Source organism: Podarcis vaucheri, assembly GCF_965113315.1.
Source record: "Podarcis vaucheri genome assembly, chromosome: 1".
In the NCBI taxonomy this organism is placed as follows: domain Eukaryota; kingdom Metazoa; phylum Chordata; class Lepidosauria; order Squamata; family Lacertidae; genus Podarcis; species Podarcis vaucheri.
In genome coordinates this window covers 18,710,701-18,738,465 of record NC_138759.1, presented here as the reverse complement: position 1 = coordinate 18,738,465, position 27,765 = coordinate 18,710,701, and the positions used below count along the sequence as shown (strand labels likewise).

Sequence of the window (27,765 nt, the reverse complement as noted above, 5' to 3'; positions counted from 1 at the left end):
ACGAGTCCGGAAGCATCACTGATTGATTTCGGTGGAACTGCTTCTATGTTAACTGCGCTTAGGAAAACAGACAAAAGTGATATACCATCTGCCAGAGATAGAAAAGTCAAAGGTTGTAGGCTTTTCAGTAAGATGCATTGGTGTCAACATATCTTAAGAGCGCTCCAGCGTCCTCATGTCGTTGCCATGACACTCTCTACCAATTAATAAGAACAATATATGATTATAGATGATCAGTTTGAGTGAATGTTAAGTCTGCAAACATCTAGAAGCACAAATTAAGCCAACAAGCCGGGGTGGAGAGAAGTTAGATCTGGGTCTGTTGATAGATCTCTGGGCGACTTGCAATAGACCGGTAAGGTTTTCTGTCTCCCAGTTGTTTAACAATAGCTGCAAAAAAGGACATCCCTAAATTACATGGATTAAATGAAGAAAGGGAGGAAAGTTGAGTTGTTGTGGAAGGACTCTGAGCTCTGTTCAGTTCTTGCACTCAGATTCCTGGTCAGTTGCTTGCGTTGTATGGAATTTTATGTCCCCTGAAGAAACAGGTTTACAGTGGTACCTCTGGTTAAGAACTTAATTCGTTTTGGAGGTCTGTTCTTAACCTGAAAATGTTCTTAACCTGAGGTACCACTTTAGCTAATGGGGCCTCCCGCTGCCGCCGAACAATTTCTGTTCTCATCCTGAAGCAAAGTTCTTAACCAGAGGTACTATTTTTGGGTTAGTGGAGTCTGTAACCTGAAGCTACTGTAACCCTTATAGCCTTATCCCCTCTTCTACAGCCATCCAAGATGGTGGCGATCATTGCCTCATGTGCGAAAGAGTTCCATAGTTTAATGATGCACAGTTGAAAAAATACTTTTTAAAAAGCTGTCCTGAATCTTCCGACATTCGTTGAATATCCACGAGTACGAACATTATGAGGGAGAAAACCTTTCCTCCATCTGCTTTACAAACTTCTACAATGTCGCCTCTAAGTCGCTTTTTCTCGAAACTAAGAGCCCTCAGACACTGCAACCTTTCCTCAGAGGAGAGTCTCTCCAAACCCGTTGATCATCTTTGCCCCCCTTTTCTGATCCATTTCCAATCTACAATCTCTGCTTTTTTGAAGCGCAGCAAGGTTTTTACTGGGAAATCACTCTTGGGATATTTTACGGGAAGCAATTCGTAAACGGAATCGAATAATATAAAAGTAATAAAATAGAGTTCTTCAATTTTTCTGCATCAGGTTTCAGATTGTGGATCTCAGGGCAACCAAAGCTGAGCCACCAAGCTTAGAGTCAGTCTAGCCCTACTGCAGTCCTGCCATGTGCCTTGCACACAAATCTCCTGGGGTGTCAAAAACAGCTTTTTGCCTGCTTAAATTTAGGAGCCCCTGGCACAGGAAAAGCCTGCTCTGTAGTTTGGAGCTGTCACAACAAAATTAGGCCAACAGCAGCTAATATAAAACTGAGAACTTGGCAGAAATCACATAGTCAGAGTGGCTGCAGAGGGAAGGGACATACTGTCAAGCATACATCATCTTAAAAGCTACCTCCCTATATATCTCCCAGAGAGGCAAGCTATTTTTGTGTTTGTCTGTTTCCAAACCTCAGGCTCCCATGATCTCCTCCCCTCACGTACTGCAATTCAATTCTTTCCCTCATTTCCTAGGTTGCTCAAACCATGGTTGCCCTTACATCCAACCAAGGAAAACAATGCTTTGCAGAAACTTGAGGTGTCCCACCGGGCAGAGGACAGTCCTCTATTTTTGAAGGCCTGTCTGGTCCAAGGCCAGTTAAAACATATTTAATATGCATCTACACACAAACATCAGCGCATACAATGTTTATGCAAATGTGTAACATGTTTCCTTACTCTTTTTTTGGTGATGTGTTTTCTTTCTTTTTCTGGCTGTTAATAACTGACCGTGCTACATGAACCATGTGGTTTGCCCAGTCTAGATATAACAGCAAACTGTGATTTGATCAAATCAGGAAGTGAGATGGGGAATCAGAATGTCTGAGTACGGGCATTCACTTCCCAATTCAGTTCCCACTTCATAAGCCCAAAATGGGGTATAAATGTTTGGCCGCAACATGTGAAGCAAGCTGCTGTGGGCTACATGACCAATTTTCAGCACTATGCCTGCCTTTACTGTAAACGATGCAGCTTTCTTAGAAAAGGTATATGTACGACAGAGCTTGGGTTGCCATTTTCTAATGCAGCTCTCAACTGCGGCGCCATTTTGATAATATTCCATTCTATTGTCATGCATTTGACACTCAACTTTCCTGAGCAGAGACAAGTTCCAGGACACTGCCAGAATAATTTCCTCTGGGTGAGAGAGCTCTGAAGGTGTCTATGTACCAAATGTTCTATTTACAAATACAAGAACGGAGCGGGGGGGGGGGACAGGCTCTAAACTCTTGAAGCAGGTGGCATAGCTGCTTAACCTGCCTCAAGTATTCAAAATCCACCTGTTTCAACCACCACTAAGGCCGCCCTCAAGTTTTTAGTGGCGGTCACATCAGTTAGATCCCCAGAACAAAGAGATGACCAGGGCAGCGCACATCCCCACCTCTGCATGCCCTCTCATGCCACATACAAGCCACATAGTTTTCTCCCTAGCATACTGGGAATCTAGTGTGATGAAGGCTCTCTGAATTCCACAGAAGAGGAGGTAGAAATGCAAATGGTGCAGAAACAGTACAGTCATAAAGGTAAAGGTAAAGGTACCCCTGCCCGAACGGGCCAGTCTTGACAGACTCTGGGGTTTGTGCGCCCATCTCACATCTATTGGCCGGGGGCCAGCGCTGTCCGGAGACACTTCCGGGTCACGTGGCCAGCGTGACAAAGCTGCATCTGGCGAGCCAGAGCCGCACACGGAACGCCGTTTACCTTCCCGCTGGTAAGCGGTACCTATTTATCTACTTGCCCCCGGGGGTGCTTTCGAACTGCTAGGTTGGCAGGCGCTGGGACCGAGCAGCGGGAGCGCACCCCGCCGCGGGGATTCGAACCGCCGACCTTTCGATCGGCAAGCCCTAGGCGCTGAGGCTTTAGCCCACAGCGCCACCCGCGTCCCTAGTACAGTCATACCTCGGGTTAAATATGCTGCAGGTTGAGCATTTTCAGGTTACGCTCTGCCGCGACCCGGAAGTAACGGAACACGTTACTTCCGGGTTTTGTCACACGCGCATGCGCAGATGCTCAAAATGACGTCACACGCATGCACGGAAGTGGCGAATCGCAACCCGCGCACGCCCAGATGGACAGTCACGTGTTATGTTCTACTCAGGATGCGAACGGGGCTCCAGAACGGATCCCGTTCGCATCCAGAGGTACCACTGTAATTTAGTGTGGTGGGTCTGCCTCTGCCCTAGTAACTCAGCAGGGCTTTCAGTGGGGCTGCCCCTTTCCTGGTGGGTAGTACTGCTGTTGAGATACTCTCTGCACTTTCCAGAAACAACTGAAGGCATTTTCATTCTCAAAGGCTTTTGCAGCCGGATTGGGCCTCAGCCATTGGTGCCTATTTCATTACAGTGGTACCTCGGAATACGAACAGGATCCGTTCCGGAGCCCTGTTCGCATCCTGAACAGAACTTAAGACACGACTGCGCGTGCACGGGTCGCGTTTCACTGCTTCCACGCATGCACACGATGTCATTTTGACCATCTGCGCATGCGCGAGCGGAGAAATCCGAAAGTAACGCGCTCCGTTACTTCTGGGTCGCCGCGAAGCACAACCCGAAAATACTTATCCTGAAGTGTATTTATCCCGAGGTATGACTGTATTTAAAAATAAATAAATATCCTCTGTGGGCTTTTTCTTTGTGGTTAAACGATTTCTGCCATTTTTATTGCACATCACCCTCAAATGCTTGCGTAGAAGGGATGTGATAACAATAACAAAGGCAGCCCCACAGTGAAGATGAGGGCAGCTAGCCACCATCACACCGGAGCCCAGCATCAGTTCAGGTGAGATTTCGTTACCACCAAAGGTATGCGCAGGTAATGGAATAAACCCAGGTCGTGGCTGTTTTAAACATGCCTCCCTTTATATGGTTTCTGTGCTTGCATTAGCTACTAAAAACAACAACATCCCCTTTTGTTTTACAGCAATCCAGCTCATGTGCGTGCGCCCAGAACTTGGAATTCATCCTGCGCTGTCTCGAAATGTCATCCTCTCCTTGTGGTTAACTCGCTTCAATTCATGAAACACTGGGCTGCCACGAGTAGTTATGCAGAGGAGCTCTGCTGCCTGCGTCGCGGACAGAAAAATTGTAAAGCAAGCGCTCCCAGGCACTGGAGCGCTAACGTGTCCACCAAGAGGAAGCTGACCCATTTCCACAAATAGATATCTGCTGGCAGAAAAAGTAGCATTGTCTCCGAGAATCTGTCTTCGCGCTGCTTACTGAGTTGTGAAGCATAGGAGAAGGTTAGCTCCATCTCCCAAATTAAAGGCTGCGTGAACACGTCCCTCTCCATAGAAACAAGAGGGCTGCTTGCTTGTGAAAGTCACTGCATGGTTGAAGCAAAAGCCAAGAACGGCAACGGCTCATTTTACTTACACGCCCACCCACAAACACCCACCCTAACGAGCACTCTCGTTTAATGAATTGGGACGTGAGACTTAAAACACACACACAGGGAGAGTTTGCCTTTCTGAGAATCTCGCAGCCCAAGGCTTTGCAGGAAACGTGTCATGCTTAGCACGTGGGGCCTGCAACAAAATGTTGCAGCGGGCAGTGTTCTTGTTCGCTGTTCTAATCAGCCACGCCCGCCGCCCGGAAACTCCATTCCATTTCCCCATCCATTTCCATGTGCATCAACAGTCTCCAGCTTTCAGAGGCCACTGAGCATGCTCAGTCACCGTTGGGCTGTTTTAGGGGGTCCCCGCAATGTTTCGCCTAGGAATATTTTTTTACTTCTACAACCCTTAAGAGTTCCCCCAAATCTGTCAATGCCATTATATGTATATGGGTGGTGATGTTTCAGCTGTATAAGCAACACCACTCCCAAATGAGCATTGGAAATAGAGGGAATGCACACTGCAAGACCAGTCAGGATTAAGACCACTGAGCAAATTTGTGGCAGAGAGACAAGGTCAGAACCCAAGAGCTTCCCTTTTTATCTCTCAGCCCCTATACCATGCCAACATGTCAGAGACTTTCACTAATTTTATTTTCTTTGTAATGGAAAGTAGTGGATGAGGCTGCAATTTGACTAGAGCAGTGTTTCCCAACCGGTGTTCCGCGGCACACTACTGTGCCGTGAGACATTGGCTGGTGTGCCGTGGGAGGGAGGCGGGCGAGTCGGGCGGTGAGAGGCGGCGGCGGTGAGGATCCGCGTCGAGCCGGGGGCGGCTCCGCGGTGGTGGTGCCGAGCGGTGGGGCAGCACGTGCAAAAGGGAGGAGCGCGAGACAGCGGAGGAGGAGGAGGAGGAGGCCGGCATGTCCGGGCAGCAGCAACAACAACAGCAGCAGCAACTCCCGGCGACGGCTCCTCAAGCCCCGCCGCCGCCCCCTCCTCCGCCCGCTATCGCCGCCACCACAACAGCCGCCGCCGCCTCAGTTGCCGCCGTCCCTCAGTCCCTCGCTCTGCTGCCTCCTCCCACCCCCAAAGCTTGGAGGTTCCCCGGCAAGGGGGAGGGAAAAAACTTTCACTTTCGTGCGTCCCTCCCGGCGTGACGCTGCGCGCTGACGTCACAGGGCGGGGCTTTAATGGTGGTGTGCCGCGAGATTTTTTTCAGTAAACAGGTGTGCCGTTGCCCAAAAAAGTTTGGGAAACACTGGACTAGAGAAGCAGCAGGGGAGGAGGTGCTTAACCCCTTCCTCTGCTCCCACCAAAAGCTATCCCAAAGGTTTCCTCAATACTTGGATCAGATTTGGGGATGGGGGCAAGGGCTGCAGAAGGAAGGGGGAGTAATAGAAAATTGTCTGCCAGCACCCCTTCATATAAGCCTCTGCTGGATCAAAGAGCGTCTATGAATGGTTAAAATGGGGAGGGGAGAAACCGATGGCTAAAACGTTTTGATTTGAAAGTTAAATCAATCTTTTAATCTACTCCTTGACTTATATGGGTGCTTATTTTTATATGTTTTGTTACAAATATTGTGTGTTTCAAATTCTACTTCCCCTCTCTGATTATTGGGGGGGGGGGGGTATTGGGTTGTTCTTGTTTTTATTTTGATTACGCATTTTGTGATTTTATCCTGTGAACCTCCCTGAGACCTGTGGGTGCAGGGCGGTATATAAATTTAATTTTTTCCCAAGCAAAATCCTGATCTCAAACCACTCTCTAAACTGCCGTTTGATCTTTGGCTATACATTTAATAAATAATAACAACAATAACAACAAACTGCTTTCCCACTTGTGTTGGGGTGGGGATAAAATACAAAATAAATTATATATATATATATAAATTTATTCTTGAACCTTCTCCCAATCCCCACCGCATGTGTTAAGTTAGTGCTGAGAAGTGATTCAAGCAGGGGGAAATGGAACACAGGGAAATACTGTATTTTTCCATGTATAAGACACCCCCATGTCTTATTCTTCCTAAACATTAGGAAGAACTTCCTGACAGTAAGAGCTGTTTGACAGTGGAATTTGCTGCCAAGGAGTGTGGTGGAGTCTCCTTCTTTGGAGGTCTTTAAGCAGAGGCTTGACAACCATATGTCAGGAGTGCTCTGATGGTGTTTCCTGCTTGGCAGGGGGTTGGACTCGATGGCCCTTGTGGTCTCTTCCAACTCTATGATTCTATTCTATGATTCTATGTATAACCCCCCCCCCTACTTTTGGGGACCCCAAATTTTGAAAATGGTCATATGCATTAACCATGTATAAGATGCCCCCAGATTTTTAACCTTATTTTAAAGTAAAAAAAAACCTAGTCTTATACACAGAAAAGTACGATAATGAAGCACCCTTTCCTCTCACAATGCTCCTTCACCCAAATCTGCAGCCTCCCAAAGCAGATAGCTCAGTCACTAGAGAATATAACTCTTAATCTCAGGGTTGTGGGTTTGAGCCCCACATTTTGCGAAAGATTCACGCCCTGCAGGGGGTTGGACTAAATGCCCTTTGCGATCCCTTCCAACTCTGCAATTCTACGATTCTATTGCTTTTCAGTTAAGGAGACTGCCTTTCTACCCTGAAACATGCGGTTTATCCTTCAGCCTCGATTTTTGCTGAAATTGGCTGCAACCCCCCAACACACGTTTGTGAAAAAATGCTTGGGGGAACTGTAGGCAGTTCTTCCTGAAGGCTCTACAAGAAAGAGGAGCCGCAGGGAGGAATTGCACTGCTCCTCTGGAGGAGTTTCCCCCGTAACTTGTAGCAACGATCCGAACGGCTCTCCCTCCTTTCGCTAAATCTATATGAGCTTCATCCCACGATTGCCGGCGTAAGCACTCCAAGTCCCACCCATACAGAGAGGCCTGGAGCAAACAGCAGAAGTCAGAGTACAAGATTATGGTTGTCATGGTTTGTTTGTTTGCTTTTCCCTTCCTGGCAGGACTCCTGTACCTTTGACAGCTCTGAGCAATTCAGCACTTGAACTCTTTCCCACCCCCTTCCCCCCCACACGGTAACACAAGAATGAGAAAAGCTTGTGCATGCATTTGAAATACCTTACGCACTTCTGGTCACCTCCAAAAGGATATTGCTGGGTTAGGAAAAGGTTCGCAAAAGAACCTTTCTGTTATCAGTCAGATGGGTTCGAGGAAAATTAAGGTCAGCTGAAGAAACATGGCAGGTATTCTCCGGATAAAAATCATACTGTTTGGTTGAAACAGTACCTCTGAGAGGTTATTTGTTCAGCCTTTTTTTTTTTAAAAAAAGAGCAAACTGTTATTTCAAGGTTCCTCATAAAACGTGGTTTCCAGACCCTTGATCATCTTGGTTGCTGTCCTCTGCACACGTTCTAGCTTGTCAACATCCTTCTTAAACTGAGGTGCCCAGAACTGAACACAGCATTCCAGATGTGGTCAGACCAAGGCAGAATAGAGTGGGACCATTACTTCTCTTGATCTGGACTATATACTTCTGTTGATGCAGCCGAGAATAGCGTTAGCCTTCTTTGCTGCTGCATCACATTGCTGACTCATGTTTAGTTGAAATCTCTCCCCCCCCCTTTTTTTTTTTTGTAATTTGGATCCACTGGTTTGGATACTACCCTCTGGTCCTATAGAAAAGAAATTTGCTCCACCCTCTTTGTGACAGCTATTAAATTGCATATATATCATATCGTATGTAAAAGAATAGGCTTCCCGAAAGCTGTTTACCATGAGAGCTCTATTGAGGGGCAAAACACATTTGAATACCAGAGATTGGTTATCAACAAGAAGTTAAAGCTCTGCTCATGTCGTTCTTGACAAGTCACTGTGCTGCTGCTCCGAACCAGCAAATATATTCTTATCAACCAACCAATCCTGGAATTAATAAACAGGGGTTCTCTTTTTATGCCTGGGCCAACACTGAATAAACACTTCAAGTAGGAATTTTGGTATCAGATACTTTCTGCCAATACAGTATTACACTTCCTGTTTAAATATAACAGGTCTCGAGGGATGGTTTCTTCTTCTGGACAAGTTCCCCGTGACTGCGTTTTTAAAACCAAACTATATTATTTACTGCCTCTCAGATTGCTCCTATGCTAAATGATTCAGGACCTTCACTCTCCCAAATTCCCCAGCCAGTCTTCACCTAAATGCAGCACTCTAACTTAGCAGGCCCACGGCTTAAATTAATTTGATCCTTTGTAATCATGTACCGCGGGAAGGAACCAGATATTTGACATTACTCAGTTTCCGTTCCATTATTTAATTGCCTCGGACAGGTATGAGACCATAATTGCATCAACAGCCCAGAGGCTCTTGATTGATTTTCTCTCGCAATCCATAAGGAGTCTTTATTCTGACGTTTTTTAGCTAGAACATACCAAAACCGAGAGGAAACCGGGAAACGGCAGCGGAAGAGGTGGCGGTCAGAGAAAGAGAGAAGGGGAAAGATTTGAGGCAAAAGTAACAAATACTAAATTATATAAGCAAGGGAACACAGACACCTTTGAGGCAGCTGAACTCTCAAGAACTATCAGGTTTAACTGATGTAAGCGCTAGGCAATAGTCCATTTCAAATCTGGGTGCATTTCAACTGATGTACAAATAAGAGTCTGCGCAAGAGAACAAATCTATAGGCAGCATCAGCAAGAGATGGTTGAGTTGCACATGAAAGTCTCTGAGACCAAAGCTGTCAGACCAGACCAACCAGCTCTCTGGGAGCATCTCCCTCTTGCTGTTGGTATGTGGCTGCTTGGACCTGGGAGCCTTGGTGAGGCAGGTGTGGCCCCAGAACCACAAGCTGTTCACCCCACATTCTTGACAATATAATCGGTATCCTAGGAAGGAACATGGTACAGGGCAGCTTCCTGAGTCAGAGAACTGGCTTGTCCACCTCAGTATTGTCTGACTGCAGCTCTCCAAGATTTTGAATAAGAGTTTGGATTTGATATCCCGCTTTATCACTCCCCTTACGGAGTCTCAAAGCGGCTCACATTCTCCTTTACCTTCCTCCACCACAGCAAACACTCTGTGAGGTGAATGGGGCTGAGAGACTTCAGAGAAGTGTGACTGGCCCAAGGTCACCCAGCAGCTGCATGTGGAGGAGCGGAGACGCGAACCTGGTTCCCCAGATTACGAATCTACAGCTCTTAACCACTACACCACACTGGCTCTCACTTTGGGCAGGTGTCTCTGCCTGCCCCACTGGGAGACACTGGAGATTGTACCTGGGACCTTCTGCATGCAAAGCATATGCTCTGCCACTGATCTAAGGCCATCACACAGGTCTTCAAGGGCATTCTTGGCAACAGCCCCTCAAGGCTTGAACTCCCCCTTTCCTGGAGATTGGCCGACAATTGTACTTTGTGCAGAACTTGGTTTTCATATTTGAACTGGCAGCCTAGAATAGCATTAGCTTTGTTTGCTGCATCACACTGCGGACTCATGTTAAGCTTGCAATCCAAGAAGACTCCTAGATCCTTTTCACCTGTACTGCTAGTAAGCCAGGCATCCTCCATCTTATATTTGTGCATCTGGTTCTTCCCGCCTAATTGCACAACCTGACATTTGTCCCTATTGAAATTCATTTTGTTAGCTGCTCAGAGTGGCTGGGGCAACCCCGTCAGATGGGTGGGTTATAAATAATAAAATTATTATTAATAATATTATTAATATGGAATAGAATATTGCTATTTTCATTGGAGAAATATTGGACGGTATGTACACCGAGAGCCAGTGAGATCTTTGGAATTGGGAAATTTAAAACAAACAAGTAATGCACGTTTCTCTGTTCTTTATTTATCTTTTCGAAACATTTTTTTTACATCCAGGATGGCCTTTGCCAGTTGCTCAGAAATCCCAATGAGCTAGGCCAGTTTCCTGCCTCCGCCCCCTGTTGCTCTTTCTGGCCTCATTAATTTATCCCAGCAAACATGCACATTGACTGTCAATACCTTAATGAAAACAGAAGGTTCTCTGGCCTACAGGGCTGGCAGGGAGGCAAGGGAGAGGGAAGTATATATTGTGCCTTAATGGCCACACGCATGGATCAGTTCCAATCCCGCCCCCCAGGCAACAGCCACTTCCTTTCAAATAATGCTTCCATACCTCTGCTTTACTGCAATACATTGTGCCCCCTAAGTGAGCATTTACAAGTGGGGATCAATAGTACTAGTGGCGATCTTTCCACCCTCTTAACCCCCAAGACAGCAATCCTTCTTCGGAAAACCACATAGCCATGATGGGCTATTACTGCAGACACATCAGTCAGCAACGTAATTGGCCAAAAAGATAAATATCTCAGCGGGTTTCCTTCCATACGCCTGTGCTTTACTCACTAAGGGTAAAGAATCTGTACCCTGCTTGACTAGAGCCAACCAAGGAAAAGAACTAGGCAAGGTCACCCATAATATGGACAGATTCAGGCAGAAAGGCGAGAGGGCAAACTGAAGCAAGGTGGTGGTTTCTTGGCAAAGTGACTTGTCTTGAATGCTCCAATAATACATAAATCATAGAACTGCAGAGTTGAAAGGGCCCACGAGGGTCATCCAGTCAAACCCGCTGCAATGTGGGAACCATTTGCCCAACGTGGAGCTCAAACCGACGACCCAAAGTCTAAGAGTCTCATGCTTTACTGACTTAGCTATTCAAGCAGCAATGGACATGTTTCTGGGAGCCACATAGGGTCTCAAACCAGAACAATCTGAGCCACCTCATGGATAGCAAGTCTATATATATGTGACAAAGCTGAACATGATGTAGCAGTCGAAATAAATAAAAAAATTGTCCAGTAGCACCTTAGAGACCAATTAAGTTTGTTCTGGGTATAAGCTCTCGTGTGCATGCACACTTCATGATAGCGTATACCCAGAACAAACTTAGTTGGTCTCTAAGTTGCTACTCAACATCAAATAAACTAAGATCATGGCTACTGGGCCCATCACCTCCTGGCAAATAGAAGGGGAAGAAATGGAGGCAGTGAGAGATTTTACTTTCTTGGGCTCCATGATCACTGCAGATGGTGACAGCAGTCACGAAATTAAAAGACGCCTGCTTCTTGGGAGAAAAGTAATGACAAACCTAAACAGCATCTTAAAAAGCAAAGACATCACCTTGCCGACAAAGGTCCGTATAGTTAAAGCTATGGTTTTCCTAGTAGTGATGTATAGAAGTGAGAGTTGGACCATAAAGAAGGCTGATCGCCAAAGAATTGATGCTTTTGAATTATGGTGCTGGAGGAGACTCTTAAGAGTCCCATGGACTGCAAGAAGATCAAACCTATCCATTCTTAAGAAAATCAGCCCTGAGTGCTCACTGGAAGGACAGATCCTGAAGCTGAGGCTCCAATACTTTGGCCACCTCATGGGAAGAGAAGACTCACTGGAAAAGACTCTGATGTTGGGAAAGATTGAGGGCACAAGGAGAAGGGGACGACAGAGGACAAGATGGTTGGACAGTGTTCTCGAAGCTAGCAGCACGAGTTTGACCAAACTGCGGGAGGCAGTGGAAGACAGGAGTGCCTGGTGTGCTCTGGTCCATGGGGTCACGAAGAGTTGGACACGACTAAACAACAACAACAAAAGTTGCTACTGGACAATTTCTTACTTTTTAAATTTATTTCAACTGCATCAGACCAACACGGCTACCTACCTGAATCTAGAATGATGTAGCAGGTGAGTCACATCAATGGCGCACCACACATTCCAAAGATATGAGGCTCACATAATTAGGAACCAGCTGAGGATCTGGAGAATTTCCTAACGTTGGAAGCTGCCTCGTATTAAGTCAGACCACTGGTGCAGTTGCACGGGGTGGGACTAGATGTTCCTTGTGGTCCCTTCCAACACTACAATTCTATGATTCTATTAGCCCAACTAGATAAATAATACCTATACTTACTAGCAGCAGTTCTGTGGGGTTTCTGGCAGGGTTCTCTCCAGGCCATATCCGAGATGCCACCACCTGAACCTAGGACCTTCTGCATGCAAATAATAATAATAATAATAATCTTATTATTCATGCCCACCCACCTGGCGGGCTTGTTCTACCACTGAGCTGTGGCTCTTTCCCTAAAAGTTATCAGATAGCTAGATAGCTAGATAGATAGGCAGATAGGCAGACAGACATAGACAGACAAGACAGATTTATTGTTTCAGTGAATTAGTTTAATTAACAAAATGTATACAGCACTTGACTGCAATAAAGCGTCTAAGCAGTTTGCTAGCAACATTAAAATTATCAGCAAACTCCCTTAAAAATAATTAATATTAGCAATAAAAAGATAAAAACACACAAACATCTACGTGTCTGGACAGGCTTTAGGTTTTAACTGTTTTTACATATGTAATGCTTTTTAATTGCTTTTATATGTGTAATTGTTCTGCATAAAGGTTATGTTGTATTGTGAAATCACTTTCAGGTGCTTTGTAGGGAATACGCTGAACAATTTTATTTTTCAAAAAATCAAGGGCCAGATTAGCAGAGGCCCGCATTTGTTCTAGGACACACACCAAACAGCAATGCAAAAACATATTTACATGAAATATAAAGCACATGGAAACTTCACTGCTTCATTTTCCTCACGAAATTTACTGCCACGCCATGATTAAAATTTGGTGGGGCCAGAAGGGGTTGGGGCAAGCCTGCAGTCTGCCACCAAGCCATCGTTATTTTGATATGTCACGAAGAAGTGGGGAGATTATAGCTCTTCGCATCCTGCCTCTTGCCACACTTCAGAGAAATTCCAGGAAATGGCAACACCTGAGCCACTTACCTGCCACACCTAGCCAGCCACATGAATGGCCACCGCAGCCATCGAAAATGCCAGCCATAGGGTGTGGCATTTGGACACCTCAAACTTCACTGGAAGTAGGACGGGAAAAGAAACTGGCCCAAATTGCCAGTTTGGAACCACACCCATGTTTTGTCCTCCCCCAGATCAAACTAAGGAACTTGGAAAGAGCAGGTGACCAGGTGTAACAGGAAGAGAGATTTCAGCAAAATGCAGCTTTTCATCACTTGTGCAGAGCAGCCTGTAACCTGCCAGAGTTTTATTTTCTCTGGTATCCTCTGCATCTGAAGCTTTATCAAACCGACTGTGGTTTCTTAAGGGCACTGAGGAGAATTGTTAGGGGACTACTGTTCCCCCCACCAAGCTGCAGTTCTTAGAGTGGTTTAACTATTTGTCCTTTTTCCCAGGGAACTTTGGGAAATGAAACTCCATGGGTAGGTGGGAAACAGGGGTCTCCTAACAACCCTTGGTGCCCTTAACACATTAATGTTCCCAGGATCCTTTGGGGGGAGCAATGACTGCTTAAAGTAATAATAATAATAATTTCTTATTTATACCCTGCCCATCTGGCTGGGCTTCCCCAGCCACTCTGGGTGGCTTCCAACACAATATTAAAATACAGTAATCCATCAAACATTGAAAACTTCCCTAAACAGGGCTGCCTTCAGATGTCTTCTAAAAGTATGGTAGTTGTTTATCTCTTTGACATCTGGTCGTTCCACAGGGCGGGTGCCACTACCGAGAAGGCCCTCTGCCTGGTTCCCTTCTCGCAGTGAGGGAACCGCCAGAAGGCCCTCGGCGCTGGACCTCAGTGTCTGGGCAGAACGATGGAGGTGGAGACGCTCCTTCAGATATACTGGTAAAGCTCCTTCAGATACACAGATAAAGTGGTATATATACAACTGCTTCAAATGTCTAGTGCAGATATAGGAGACCTGCCCTCCACAGTCGGTCACCTTATTGACTGGAAGTAACAGGAGGGTGGGGAAGAGAGGAACCGGGCTCTTCCTTTTCCTCCCACAAGGTTTGGTCGCCACTCACTTCAATCAGGCCAGAGCCCTTTTCCCATCATAATGTCTGGCAAAACACGCCACGCACCCATTTCCTCCCTGCCTTGGGCAGGCTGCATCAGATAAACGAAATCACAGGCTGCAATCGCACATGACAATCTGTCTGGAACATCTGGGGGTGCAGGGTTCTGGCTCTGTGCTGCGAGCTGGCCTAGATCTCTGGTGTCCAAGTGACCCGTAACTGGGTCATGAGTTGTTCTGACGGGAATCACAGTGTTCCCACTGCTGTAGTTTTCTTTAAATAAAAAAAAGTGGGTTGGGGTGGTGGTGGTAGAAGATCTACACAGTAAAGCACTTCAATGGGTCCCATGTTTGAGGTTGGGCTTAAGTGGTCTGAAGAGGCCCAATGTTATCACTCTTACCTGTGAAGGTAAGCAGGTTCTGAGCTGAGCCAGATCCTGGAAGGGAAAGTCCTTAGAAACACAGCAATAAACAAAAGTTGTTACCTCATAAAGCAAATAAAAAAGGTTGGCATTTGGATCCTATTCAGCCTTACCGCTCTGTGTTTTGGGATCTAAAAGGGAAACAAGCATTGCCCTCCGTGGGATCAATGTCAAATTTCAAAAAACCTTGTCTGATCAAAATCTAAGGTTCCAACCATAAGAACATGGAGTCATGGAAACACATCCGGGAAAGAAAGAGTGTTGGGGAGAGAGTCATTTAGGGGCCAAGCTAATGTTTAAGCTTGCTTTTGAGCAGAATATTCACACGCAATCAATATGCATTCCTACATTGCAGCGTATTCTGGGTTTCTTTCTCACCAAATCTTTTAGCAAAGTATCATGACCTCAATGCCAGATTTGTTTTTTTCCTAAAAGAGCTTTTACTGTGTTAACGTTTTGTGCAGATTTTTAAAAAATAAAAATCCAAGACTCTGATTGAAATGTTTGGGTGAATTTCTATTGGGCACCTTCGTCATTTTTAAAACAGAGAACTGCAGCCAAACTCTGAACCACCTCTCTGCACAAGGGAGATGGTACACACAGACACACACCACTTCTAAACTGTTTTAAAAACCTCTACCATAGGACAAACCTTGGCTACAGGTCATCACGGTTATGGAAGAGAACCCTTACCCATGATTTCGGATTTGGACAATATGCTAAGCCAAAGCTTGGTTTATTGGCTGTGCACACTGACCTAAAAAGCCTAGGAAGGAGCAAACGGGTACAGTTGCCTCCTCAGGAGCCTGTACATTCATGATACGCCATAGTTTGGCTGAGCATGATGCGCCAACAGGCCCAGTGATTTGAAATGGGGATTTCCGGGTTCTGAGCTCCCAAGCTTAGCTATGATGCTAAGTGTAGCAATAAAGAAGAAGAAAATGGTTAATAAAACACCTCACATACTAGGAGCTGTGCAATGGAAAGGAGTGGAACCTTTCATATTTATATTTCTCATGTCCTTGGGGAAAGGAGGGAGCAGATGCCAGTTGCTGCTTCTTCAAGAACTCTCAGGATTGTTTGAGGGAGATGCCTCACAGATTTTGACCTTGAACGCTGCTATCAGGTTCTTTCTCAAAACACGTTTACACTCTCAAAACACGTCTAATCTTTTTCTAAGAGGATGTCAACCTGCAGCCTGGGCACTTTGTATTTTTCTAAGCACAGCAGAAAAGAAAAGCAGGGAGTTGGAAAGGTCTAACACCAAGGCACCTGCAGTGCTGAGCTACAAAATGAACAAGGAAGCTGCCATATACAGGACACAGACCATTAGCTCATCTGGTTCTGCATTATCTATATGTACAAGAAGTGGCTCTGTAGGGTCCCAGGCAGGGACCATTCCCAGCCCTTATTTGGAGATGAGCAGGCGATTGAATCTTCTGCATGCAAGGCCCTTGAGCTTCACTTCCTAAGGAAAAAATAAACACTTGCTTTCTCCGACGCCTACTGGACAACTCTTTCAATACACATTAAGAAGGTGGCATGTGAAAACATGCCAGCTTAAAACATGAAAGTACAACTGGGCCTGCCCACCCCTGATTTGTAACAGTTGGCCTTGACACCAGACTTCTGGGTGGGGTCAAAACTGTAGAGTTTTTGGAGGGTTTCTTTTAGCTCCAAACTCGGAGTTTACTCTCCCCACCAGCAATGGTATGACAGTCCTAATGAAACTGCTTTTGCTACAGCAGACTTTTCAGCTTCAGTACAAACAGTGCGGATAAGAGGCTACATTTACATATGTGAAGGCTTTTGCTACACAGAATACTGATGCTTATCTGAGCCATTGAAGTTCTTAACATATGTACTCGGAGAAAGATCAGGTTTAGAAGGAAACCCCCGGAATGATGCTGAAGAAAGAACATCAAGATAGCTGTCTCAACTCTCAGCAAATGAGACCCATATCCAGGACTTATCACCAAGCTGAACGCCAACACCAGCCACCTTTGGGTGTCTGAAGCTGGATGTTTGGAAAACAGAGGCCTCCGTACCCAGGGGGTGGGGGGTGGGGAGAAAAGGTTGGCTTGCAGCCAGAGAGTTCCTTCCCACACAGGCAGCCAAGAAGTGGGAGGAACTGTGCTCACACACATGAGCAGATTATAACAAAGCTCAGGCAATCTATTGTTCGCAGGGCAAGTTATTCCAACAGCGTACCCAAATGGAGAGCCGATTCACAAAACACTTTTCAGTGGGGCGAGCTTGATTTGCATTCCAGCCAGCTAGTAAAGTGTCTGCACTATTGCTTCGCCATGCAGCAAACTGCAGGTTTTGCCATTCACAACATTTCACCAAGGAAAACGTGAGCTTGGGGCCAATTGCAGCATCTTAAAAGTCGCACAAACATGGCACACCAGTTTTACATGCCACAGGGTACGAAAGCAGGCTTCAGACTTAAGTCTCTTTTATACAAACGCAAGGGACTGAACAAGGCCACAACAGCGCCACCCTTTTCATTTTTGCTGGCAAGCAAAATTTCTATTTGGTACAAGGTATACGGGCATAATTATGCACCCTTGTACATCCTGGTTAATTCCGAAAGAATGTTCCACACATACTTGAGGAGGCAGAATTTATAGAGCAGTCTGAAGATGATGATGATAATGATAATAAAATAATAATAATAATAATAATTATCATCATCATTATTTGCACCCCGCCCATCTGATTGGGTTGCCCCAGATAGTCTGGGCGGCTTCCAACAAATGTAAAAGCATAATAAAACACCAAACATTAAACATTAAACACTTCCCTATACGGGACTGATTTCAGATGTCTTCTAAAGGTTGTACAGTCATACTTTGGATCCCGAATGCCCTGGAACTCAGACGTTTTGATTCCCTAATGCCACAAAAGTGATTGTTCTGGTTTGTGAACGTTCTTTTGGAACCCGAATGTCTGACGGGGCTTCCGCAGCTTCTCATTGGCTGCTTCTGATTGGTTTTCAAACATTTTGGAAGTCGAATGGACTTCCGGAACGGACTCCATTCGACATCCAAGGTACTATATATTTATCTCCTTAACTTCTGATGGGAGGGCATTCCACATGGCTGGCGCCACTACCAAGAAGGCCCTCTGCCTGGTTCCCTATACCCTCACTTCTTGCAATGAGGGAAGTGCCAGAAGGCCTTCGGCGCTGAACCTCAGTGTCTGGGCTAGACAATGGAGGTGGAAACGCTCCTTCAGCTATACAGGGTCGAAGTCGTTTAGGGCTTTAAAGGTCAGCACCAACACTTTGAATTGATGATAGTACCTGAACCCCACTATGAATACATATGGAATTATCTTATCCCCCAGTCAGTCCATAGATCCCTTCTACTCAGTATTGTCTACAATAATGGGCAGTAGCTCTCCAGGTAGGGATCCTTCTGGACCTACCTAGAGGTATTGGGGTTGAACTTTGAACTTTTCATATGCAAAACATGTGCCCACACACTGAGCTATGGATATTCCATTGTTCCCAAGATGTCTCCCATTTTGGTGCTTACCAGAGTTTAAACTAAAGGTTGGTAAATAAATGAAATAAAATACTCCTCCACGTTACAGCCATAATATGGATGATTCAGCATAGGGCAACTTTCCTGCAGCAGCAGCAGCAGCAGCAGCAGCCCAACAAGAGATTCAGCCTAAGAACAGACCATCGCTTTCTGCATTTTTACCCCTCCCCAAAGCCGCACATGTGTTTACTGGAGGAAGTACCCAAAGAAAACTACAATTTGCCTTCCCTGTACCAGACTTATTCGTCTCTCCCATCTCTGTATTCCAGGGCAAAGGAATTCAAAGGAGGGAAATTGCCAAGTGATTTCTCAACCCCCAGAACCCTACAACATAAGGGAGGGTGGGGTAAGGTGGCTTGATAGCCTAGAGGGGAAGCTTAGGCAAGTTACCACACATGTTCCTGTTGACGTCAGTGCTTCCCTGGAACCCAACAGCAAAGTGCCGGTGCTCCCAGCTTAGCAGAACAGGGGGAATTCAGAGGGCTGATGGATCCACTGCAAGACTGCTTCTCTACAGTCTCCTTATGAAGATGAGACAGACACCTTGTGCCAGGGGACCCACCCACTGGGAGGTTACGCCCCCTGCCTCCAAAGGAATAATATTTATTTTTACTTCATTTGCAAATCACTCCACCCCGAGACATCCCAATGCAACCAACATTTCAAAGCATCAAGGGGAAAAAACACAATTTCAAGCCAGATCCAAACCATGATAAAAATCTCCAGGAAAGATTTCCAATGTGTAGGTGCCACCACACTAAAGGACCTGTTCTTACACTTCTTGATGAAATTGATATCCACAGGAGGTCCTCTCTCCTGCAGACCACAGCACTCAGTTATGTAGAGGGGGAAAGACAATCGGAGCAAGGAGACATTCAGCCAGGCCTCATCAATCAGCCCGAGAAGGACCAGCTGCAAGGAGCTGGCTTCCTTTCTCCCTGCCAGAAATAACACTCAGCTCCAGCTGCCATTTGCCCTGGCATTGTGGAGCTAGAGGGAAGCATATTTGGGCCCCATCTATCAGCCAGGGGAGCTATGGATTGCTGGACCACGGCTGTGTCCAGTTTTGGGGTCTCAATCCCCGCTATTAACACAGCCTATTCTTAAGTCACCTTGAGAATCATTCAACTTGATTGAGTACTCACAGCTTGCAAAATTGTCTGGGAGATTAAGAGGCAATACCACACAAAGGGTCAATAAAGACTGGTCAATAGTCAATGATTATCTCAAAATTTATATAGAAAACACAAATCTCCTGACAGATGTATAAATAAATCTAATGAACAGAGAAATTAGACAAGTGAAAAGATGTAATTATTACAAAAGATAAACAAAATAAGTAACATGAATTGCGCATAGATTTAATGAGTGACAGAATTACACAATGAGACTGGTTGGAAGTCAATAATCACGTGATAGGTAGAAGGGGTGGTGAAGGTGAGATATATGTTGTATGTTTTGTATGTAACATATGTATGTAACATATGTAATGTTATGTTGAGTATATATTGTTTTGTAATGTATTGATATTTATAATTAAATTAAATTAAATTAAATTACAATTAAAAAAGAGAATCATTCAACTGAAAGGCTGGGTATGGATACTCAAAATTAGAACAAAATGTAGATTATGAGGACTGAGGGCTAAACTGGATTGCAAGAAAAATTTTATGGAGATCACAAGCCAGCACAGCAGCATCTAAATTCAATCATCAAGTCTTGCTGAGCTTGTGCAAAACCTCTCTCTCTCTCTCTCCATCAGGGTGGAGGGCCCTGTGAATCCATTATTCAGGCACAGCCATACCGCACACACTTAAAACTGGTTTGATTGAAAGAGGCTTAGCACCGCTCATCCCAAGGCGGGACTGGAGAAACCTTTTTACCGCAGTCTGTCAGAGGCAGCATGCCAGCCATGGGTGGGATCAGAACGAGAGCAGAGTCTGCAGTTTTTCTAAGACAGAACTCCTGAAGAACTGGAGAATGCTGGGAACTGTAGTTTCCTCTTTGAGCTCTTTCGCAGAGCCACAACACGGTTGATTGGGCGGTACATAAAATGCCAAAAATAAACAAACTACCATTTCCTTTGACAGGTTGGCAGAGGGAAGTTTTAAATAGGAGCTTTAAATGCCATCTTGTAGAAGTACTGCTATCAATTCCTATTGGCAGTGTTTAGACAGCCAAGTCTCCCAGGTTTTGTTAGGTGTTCTTGTAAGTAGCATTGAGAAGGGTTTAACAAACAATCAATGCCCAAATGCCAGTGGCTGTTAAGGACAGTAGCACTGTGGGTAATTGGTGACTCCTGTAAGAGACCTGCCACAGCAGAGGGCCATTCCTTTAGTGATGGGACTCTTGAGAGTCCCATGGACTGCAAGAAGATCAAACCTCTCCATTCTGAAGGAAATCAGCCCTGAGTGCTCACTGGAAGGACAGATCCTGAAGCTGAAGCTCCAATACTTTGGCCACCTCATGAGAAGAGAAGACTCCCTGGAAAAGACCCTGATGTTGGGAAAGATGGAGGGCACAAGGAGAAGGGGACGAAAGAGGATGAGATGGTTGGACAGTGTTCTCGAAGCTACCAACATGAGTTTGACCAAACTGCAGGAGGCAGTGGAAGACAGGAGTGCCTGGCATGCTCTGGTCCAGGGGGTCACGAAGAGTCGGACACGACTAAACGACTAAACAACAACAATACAATGTATTCTCCCATTTCCTGATCAGGAACTTTTTCCAGTAGAGGGGTCATATCTCCTTCTCAGCAATATTCTGGGAGTCACATGCCAGTGGTGGGTTGAACCAGAGGCAAGAGGAGGCAGGGCAATCATGCGATTTCTACCTCTATACCAGCAGTCCTGCCTTTGCCTGCCCGTGCAAACCCACCTCTATCCTGGCAAGTAAGAAGCATAATTTGAGTTCAAGGACGCATTCCAGCCTGGCAAAAAACACTTATGGAATCATAGAACTGTAGAGTAAAAAGGGACCCCAAGGGTCATCTAGTCCAACCCCCTGCAATGCAAGAATCTCAACTGAAGTAACCATGAAAAAAAACTCCCATGAGGGAGAGTCCACCACCAGAGTCCAAGGGAATCTGTTCAACTGTTGAACAGTTATTACTGCCAGAAAGTTCTTCCTGATGTTTCTTATAACTTGAGGAGGGTGCAAAACACAACGGGTGAGGGGTTTGGCTTAGGAGGGCCTGTGGCCTAGAGTGAGTCCCAAGGGCCAGACAGAGAGACTATATTTCCCTACTGAACAGGATTGTGATTATCCATCCCTTCCTCTCCATCCCTCCTTTTTTTACCTCCGCTATTCCAGCCACCTTCTCTTATCACACCTCAGTTCCCTCACAACTCCACTGCAAATTATCCACCTGTCTCATCACTCAAACACCAAGCGAATGCTCAGCTTCAGCACTCATCTAATCCATGGCCAGACCCCCTCCCCAGTTTTCTGCCCTTATTTCTCAGTCATTTGTACCTGGACCATCAGTTGTTCAGGAATCCCATTCCTACACGCCCAAAGGCCTATTAAATTATTCTGCCAGGTTTTGTTCTTGATTTCCGTTGCCTTGATTCAAGGAGTTCCTTGGGATGCAATTGTGGTGTTATGCTCCTTCTTCAGTCAAAGTGTTTATGTAGCACTAACTTTTCCATTAAAAACCCTTATTTAAATTTTGTCTGGAGAGTATGGTTTGGATTAAATCCAAGTACATTAATCAGTGGTGTACTGGTAAATAATTGAAGCACAGGAACTCTTCATAACTATGGATTCCCTTAGGTTTTCAGCAAGATTGAAGGCAAGAACGTGTTTGAGGCAGGAGAGAAGGTCTTTTCAGCTCCAAAGGCCAAATCATTATAAGGATTGGCCTTGCAGGCCAAATCTGACAGGTGTATTACTACAAAGGTTGGCTACATGAGTGTGAGAGGGAAAATTTCTAGGCCACTTCTTGTCATCTTAGCCACAATATGCACTACTTATCAATTCACACAGCATTATTCTTAACAAAACTGAATTGCTTTTGAGAAGATGTCTTCTGAGCACACTTGCCTATCTAAGCACACTTGTTTGGAAGTCAAGCCCCAATTAAATCAATAGCCCATTTCACATACAACGCTAAGCCATGATTTAACATTGAAAGAAGGAACCACAGGAAAACTGGGCTGGCACACTCCTCCATCCATCGCATGGTTGTGAGAAGATTGGAAACTTCTACTTCTGTTTTAAATTAAGCACAGTTTAGCGTTATGTCCAGACCCTAAACTGTGGTTAATCCAATCTACAGACAGAGAAACAAACCAGCTTTGTAAAACATGTTTTGAAGCTGTCTTGTTTCCACTAAACATAGCAAAGTCTAACCACAGTTTGTCAGGGTTTGGACACTACAGCAAACTGCGGTTAGTCTAAAAAAGAACCGGAAGTTTCCAAATTCCTCCTTGGGGCAGCACTGGAGGAGCACTGCAAACACAAGGTCTTCTGTGGCTCATTCTCTTAATAATATCCCATAGGGCAGAGGTAACCAATGAGATGCCCTCCAGACAGGGGTGGACTCTGGTGATATGGCACCCTCAGCGACGACAAAATTTGGTGCCCCCCCCCAATATTTATTTTCATGTGTCATCCCTCTTGCCTTCTGTTCTGCAAATGCTCTCAAGTGCACTGGGTCATAGTTGCAGCAACTCAATCGCCCATCTAACCAAGGCCCGTATAAATATAGGTGTTGCTGTTGCTGTTGTTTGGCAGCCCCTCAGCTCAGCACCCTGTGAGGGGAGCATCCTACACCATTATAAATCCTGTGCCACTCCAGATGTTATTGACCAATGTTCAACACAAAAGCAATAGCACAAGCCTAACACAGCTGGCAAGACTTACTTCCAAATATAAAAGGTTAGGCATCAGTCTGCTAAGATTTGAAGGGTATTTGCACATGCATTAACTATAGTGCTCAGTGCCCAATGCCCTACATAACAAATTGATAGGTTTGTTCAAGTGAGGACCCCAAAATCCACCTCTCATCCTACAATGCCCAATATATTACCCATGGCTTTTCTGTTTGTATAAAGTCCAGAAAGCATGCGGCCAGACTGAGTGGCTGCCGCATCTCCATCAACTACTCAATCCTTGGCTACTCAAAGTCTGAACACCTTTCAGAGATGATATGCTAAGTTTTATCTGAACCAAATTTGGCGGCTGCAGGCAAGGCGATAGGGAGGATAGTTTTTCACTTGGCAATCTGATGCGTGTAACATTACAAAGGCACGTGCGCGCACACATTTCGTCCTACTGTGACAGCATGCTAACCAAGTTCCCGTACTCTGCTAAGCCCTCGAGACAGAATGAGCTCAACATGTAGGCAGATATATAAAATAAGTATGAGATCACATCAGCTTTGTATCAGGGTTTGGCAGAAGTGACTCAGAATATTTATATGGATCCAATCACCGAAGAACAGCAAATTAAGCACACAAACACACACACACAAACAAAACTACACATACACTAACCAATATTTCTGGCACAGATATTGTTCAGCGAGAGAGAAAATTGCAAAGACCTAAGAATCAGCATTTTCATCACCACCTTGCAGATGAGGACTTAAAACTGCCGTCATCGCTATCCCTGCTATACTTTCAGTGGTGCTCAAACTATCAAACAGGTAACAGGAGAAAACTAAACATTAAAGGCTGAAGGGGAAAACTTTTTATTTTATTTTACTAAACACTGTTTAATTTAGACCCTCCACACAATCCATTCATTTAGCCTTATAATGGAGCAGGAGGGAGAATCACAACTTCCACTTCAATGGCACAGCTAACAAACATTTTGCAATGATGCATTAGTATCAGCAGCAAAACTGTTCTGCACTCAACCAGCCATAAAAGAAACTGGGTTGTTGTTTTTTAAAACAACCAGATCCTCAATACCGCTATTTGGGACCCAGCATTTCAGCTACCATTGCCTGACCTGCACTCATCCAAATCTTGTATGCATCCCTGTGACATCTTCTGTCCCAAAGTGCTTTTCTTACATGTTAATGAACTGAACCTGGCAAAAACCCTGGAGACAAGGGAGCTGTGTCTGTCTATTTGTTTGTTTGTTTTGCTGCAGATGGTGAAGCCTAGACAATAGGAGGCCAGAGCCTTCACTCCTGCCCAGGAGACTCTGTGGAGAAGCAAGAGCACATCATAGCCAAGCTTTCTGTTAGCACAGGAGCCAAGAAGCAGGAATTCCTAAATGACAGGCTGGTACCACGAACAGAACAGCTCGTGCTGCTGTGTACTGGGTGGGGGTGAAAGTGTCACAAGAGGCACAGGTAACACAATGACTGCACCTCTGTGCTAACTGAGCACAGACACCTGGTTCCATACTTCTAACTATTTTTTTCTGAGCTATACTCTCCCAAAAAATATGCGTTGAAAAATGTGGGGTGGGGGTTTTTCCTTAACCACCCAGATTGCTAGCATGGCTGGGCTGTTATTATGGGTTAACTTTAACCTACGTAGCGTGACTTCTGTTAAGCGAGTTGTAAGTCAAGAGGACAGGTGTCAGGTTGCAAGACAGGATCAACAGGCCTCAAACAAAGCCAAAATCCCACAGGTGGGTTCCCCCTTGGACTGATCTCTAAGCTTCTTGCTATTTCCAGTGCACACACACACACAGAGAGAGATAAGTGGATTTAAAGAAAACTTACCATTCAGTCCATTAGGGATGCTCCGGTGGTGAAGCGGTGCAGAGAGGTCATCCATCGACCTGCGGATAGCTCCGGCCTTGTTCTCAACAGGCTTGTGATGGTGAAGATGGTGGTGATGGTCTGGGCTCCCTGCGCTGCCAGTGCTGGAGGTACTGCTCCCATCTCCAACATCCCTGGTTCCAGAGCCCCCGTTCAGGTTGGTGAGGCTGGCTTGGCTGTCTATCGAACTCCGAGAGCCCGCCCCGTTCCTCTCCTCGTCCAACATCAGGACAATCTCCTTCAGCTCCATGTTCTCCCTCATGAGGGAGTCCTGCTTAGCTTCCAGCTCCTTCAGCTTCTGCTGGTACATCCCCACCTCCTTCCACATCACGCCAGCCGTGTGCCTCCCAAACCTCTGCCATTCCCTGGACAGCTTTTTCCCCTTCTGCCGGTCATCGTCCAGAAAGCAGCAGAGCTCCCTCAGTTCATGGTTGTCGTCCTGGAGCTTTTGGTTCACTTCCTTCAGCCCCCTGATCTCGTGCAAATGAATCTGGAGCCTCTGGTTCACGTCCTTGATCAAGTTGCCGTGCTCCACCATCAAGTTCATCTTTTCGCTCTCCAGTTTCTTCAGCCTCTTCACCAGCTCTTCCTTGCTGCACCTCAACATGTCCTCTTCCGTCACTTTGCTCAGGTCTTCCTTGGACCCTTCCACAGAATTCTTTGCCATGTTTGTACAGAGCCACTTCTACTTTTACTCCTTTAAGAAAACCGCCCTTCACAAAAATTAAATAAAATTGTTTTTAATTTTTTTTTAAAAAAATCCTTCAGGTCAAAATGTTTTTTAATGCAACATCTTGGAGGGTTTCTTTTTTTAAAAAAAAAAACAACACACACAAAACCCCAGTCCACTATAATTCTTCAGGGAAGAGCACAACAAGGAAGAAGAGCAAATCCACTCATTTCTGTAAATCGCATTCTCCTGCCTACAACTCCCATGCCTTAAAATTCGACGCCAAAAAAATAAAAAAAGCCACACAACCCAAATTAAAAAAGGATCAGCTCCGAAAGCTCTGTAGCTATTTTTTTCTCTCCAAGTGAAGCAATCAACTTACCAGAGGTTAATCAAAACCACAGCAAGCCGCGGGGGGGGGGGCAGTTGCTGGCTCGTAGATCAACCTGCTTTAGGTCTTTGCCCGTTTCACTTGCTCCAACATCGCTGCCACCTCGATCCCCCGCTGCAAAATAAAACAAAAAAATCTAGCGCTAGGGGCACTGAGCGCGCACCCTCGGCGATCCAGCCTCCTAGGAGCCCGCAGCAGCTTGGAGAGTTATAACAAAACGAAACAACACTGGTTAAAAATTAAGAAGCAGGTCCCTTCGCCTTCGTTTTCTTCGCTTTCAGTTCCGAGGCAGGATGATGTCAGTCCCTTCTTCTGTCTCTCTCTTTTTTGGGGGGGTCAAAACTGCATTTAAATTTCACGGCGAGAAGGTGATGGCGAGATGGGGCGGAGGGGAGAGCATTCCTTTAATGGAACGGGAGAGCCGGGGGAGAGGGAGAAAAAGAGCTTGAAACGAGGCGCCGCCTACTCGAGGGGAGGAGAAAAGGAGGTGGGAGGCTCCGGGAGGAGGAAAACCTGGAATGCCGCTGGAGAAGAAGCAAGAAAGAGAAAATTGAGTGCGGCGGAGATCGGGAGAGAAAGAGAGCTCTGCAACCGCGCAGACGCCCCTCTCCCCTTGCAGCGCCCTGCTCTCAGCAGCCGCCGACCCCTGCACGGTTTTGCATGCGGGCAGATGACGGAGCCAAGCTCCTCCCGCTGCCTCGCGATGGCCCAATCCGGAGGACCCTGGGCAAAGGCGGCTTCTCCTCCCTGCCCCTAAGCCCGTTCAGGTGGCCTTCCCTTTCCGCCCCGGGGTCAGGTTACCGGGGAGAAGCGGCGCTGCTGGCGCGCCGCAGCCAATGAGGCGGCGGCGAGGGCGCAGTTCGAAAGAGCCAGGTGCGCAAAAGGGAAAGGTAGACGCGCGGCGCGCCTCGCTTAAAGGGGCCGCGCGCGCGCCCCTCTCTCTCTCCCCCCCCACCCCACACAGCAACAGGGAGCATCAGCAGACAAAAGGAGGCTTCCCCCCCCCTCCTGATCCTTCTTCCTCTCTTATTCTTTTCTCCTAAAAGTCACCTCTAATCCGCGCCTTCGAACCCAGAGCAGGGAAGGGATCGCAGGCAACCGTGCGCAACGGACCCAGAAAGGAGCACAACTTGGGAAATCCTCGATTTGTTGTGGCCCCAGCCTCATTTTATTTTTTCTCATTTCGTGTTAATCGGCTCGGGAATTTCTTTGGTCTGTGCAAGCGGGGAAGATAGGGGGGGGAGGGGGCGGTCCGTTTTGAGGACGGCGAATGGAATGGTTAAGTTTGTGGGGTGGGGATATTTTTGGGTTCAGATCGGATGGGAGAAATAGCCGAGCAGGCAGAAATTGGGAGCAGTGTGGGGCTCCCAATGGGGGGGCGGGGTTGTAACGCGGGGGAAAGGGGCGCGCACCCGCATCCCAGAGGATAAAAAAACACCCAGGGGTGTCGGAAACGTGTCTACTTTCGTGGACTTTGGTTCAGCGTCAATCTCACACGCCAAGAAGCAAAGCCAATAAAGGATTTAAAAAAAAAAAAACCACCCATAAATGTGTTCCGGAGCTTTTCTCTGTTCTTTTTTACATTAAAATAAATTTCCTTACATATTTCTCTTTTTCTTCTAACCAGACCCAAGTAAAGGTTTA

The 27,765-nt window shown here is 46.0% G+C and overlaps 1 protein-coding gene across 4 annotated transcripts in view; it reads right to left on the bottom strand.

Annotated features, from left to right (window-relative positions):
* CCDC85C (coiled-coil domain containing 85C) overlaps positions 1 to 26,861 on the bottom strand; it is a 179,702-nt gene extending 152,841 nt beyond the window's left edge. The window contains exons 1-2 of one of the 4 annotated variants that reach the window (XM_082218898.1): positions 26,113 to 26,848; positions 25,022 to 25,773 (exon numbers count right to left, since the gene is read on the bottom strand). In XM_082218898.1, coding sequence (XP_082075024.1) covers positions 25,022 to 25,727 — 706 coding nt within the window. In that variant the 5' untranslated portion in view covers positions 25,728 to 25,773; positions 26,113 to 26,848. Of the gene's footprint in view, positions 1 to 25,021 lie in introns of all 4 variants that reach the window. The other 3 variants (XM_082218900.1, XM_082218901.1, XM_082218899.1) reach the window with 3 other exon arrangements.
* Between the last annotated feature and the right edge of the window lie 904 nt (positions 26,862 to 27,765).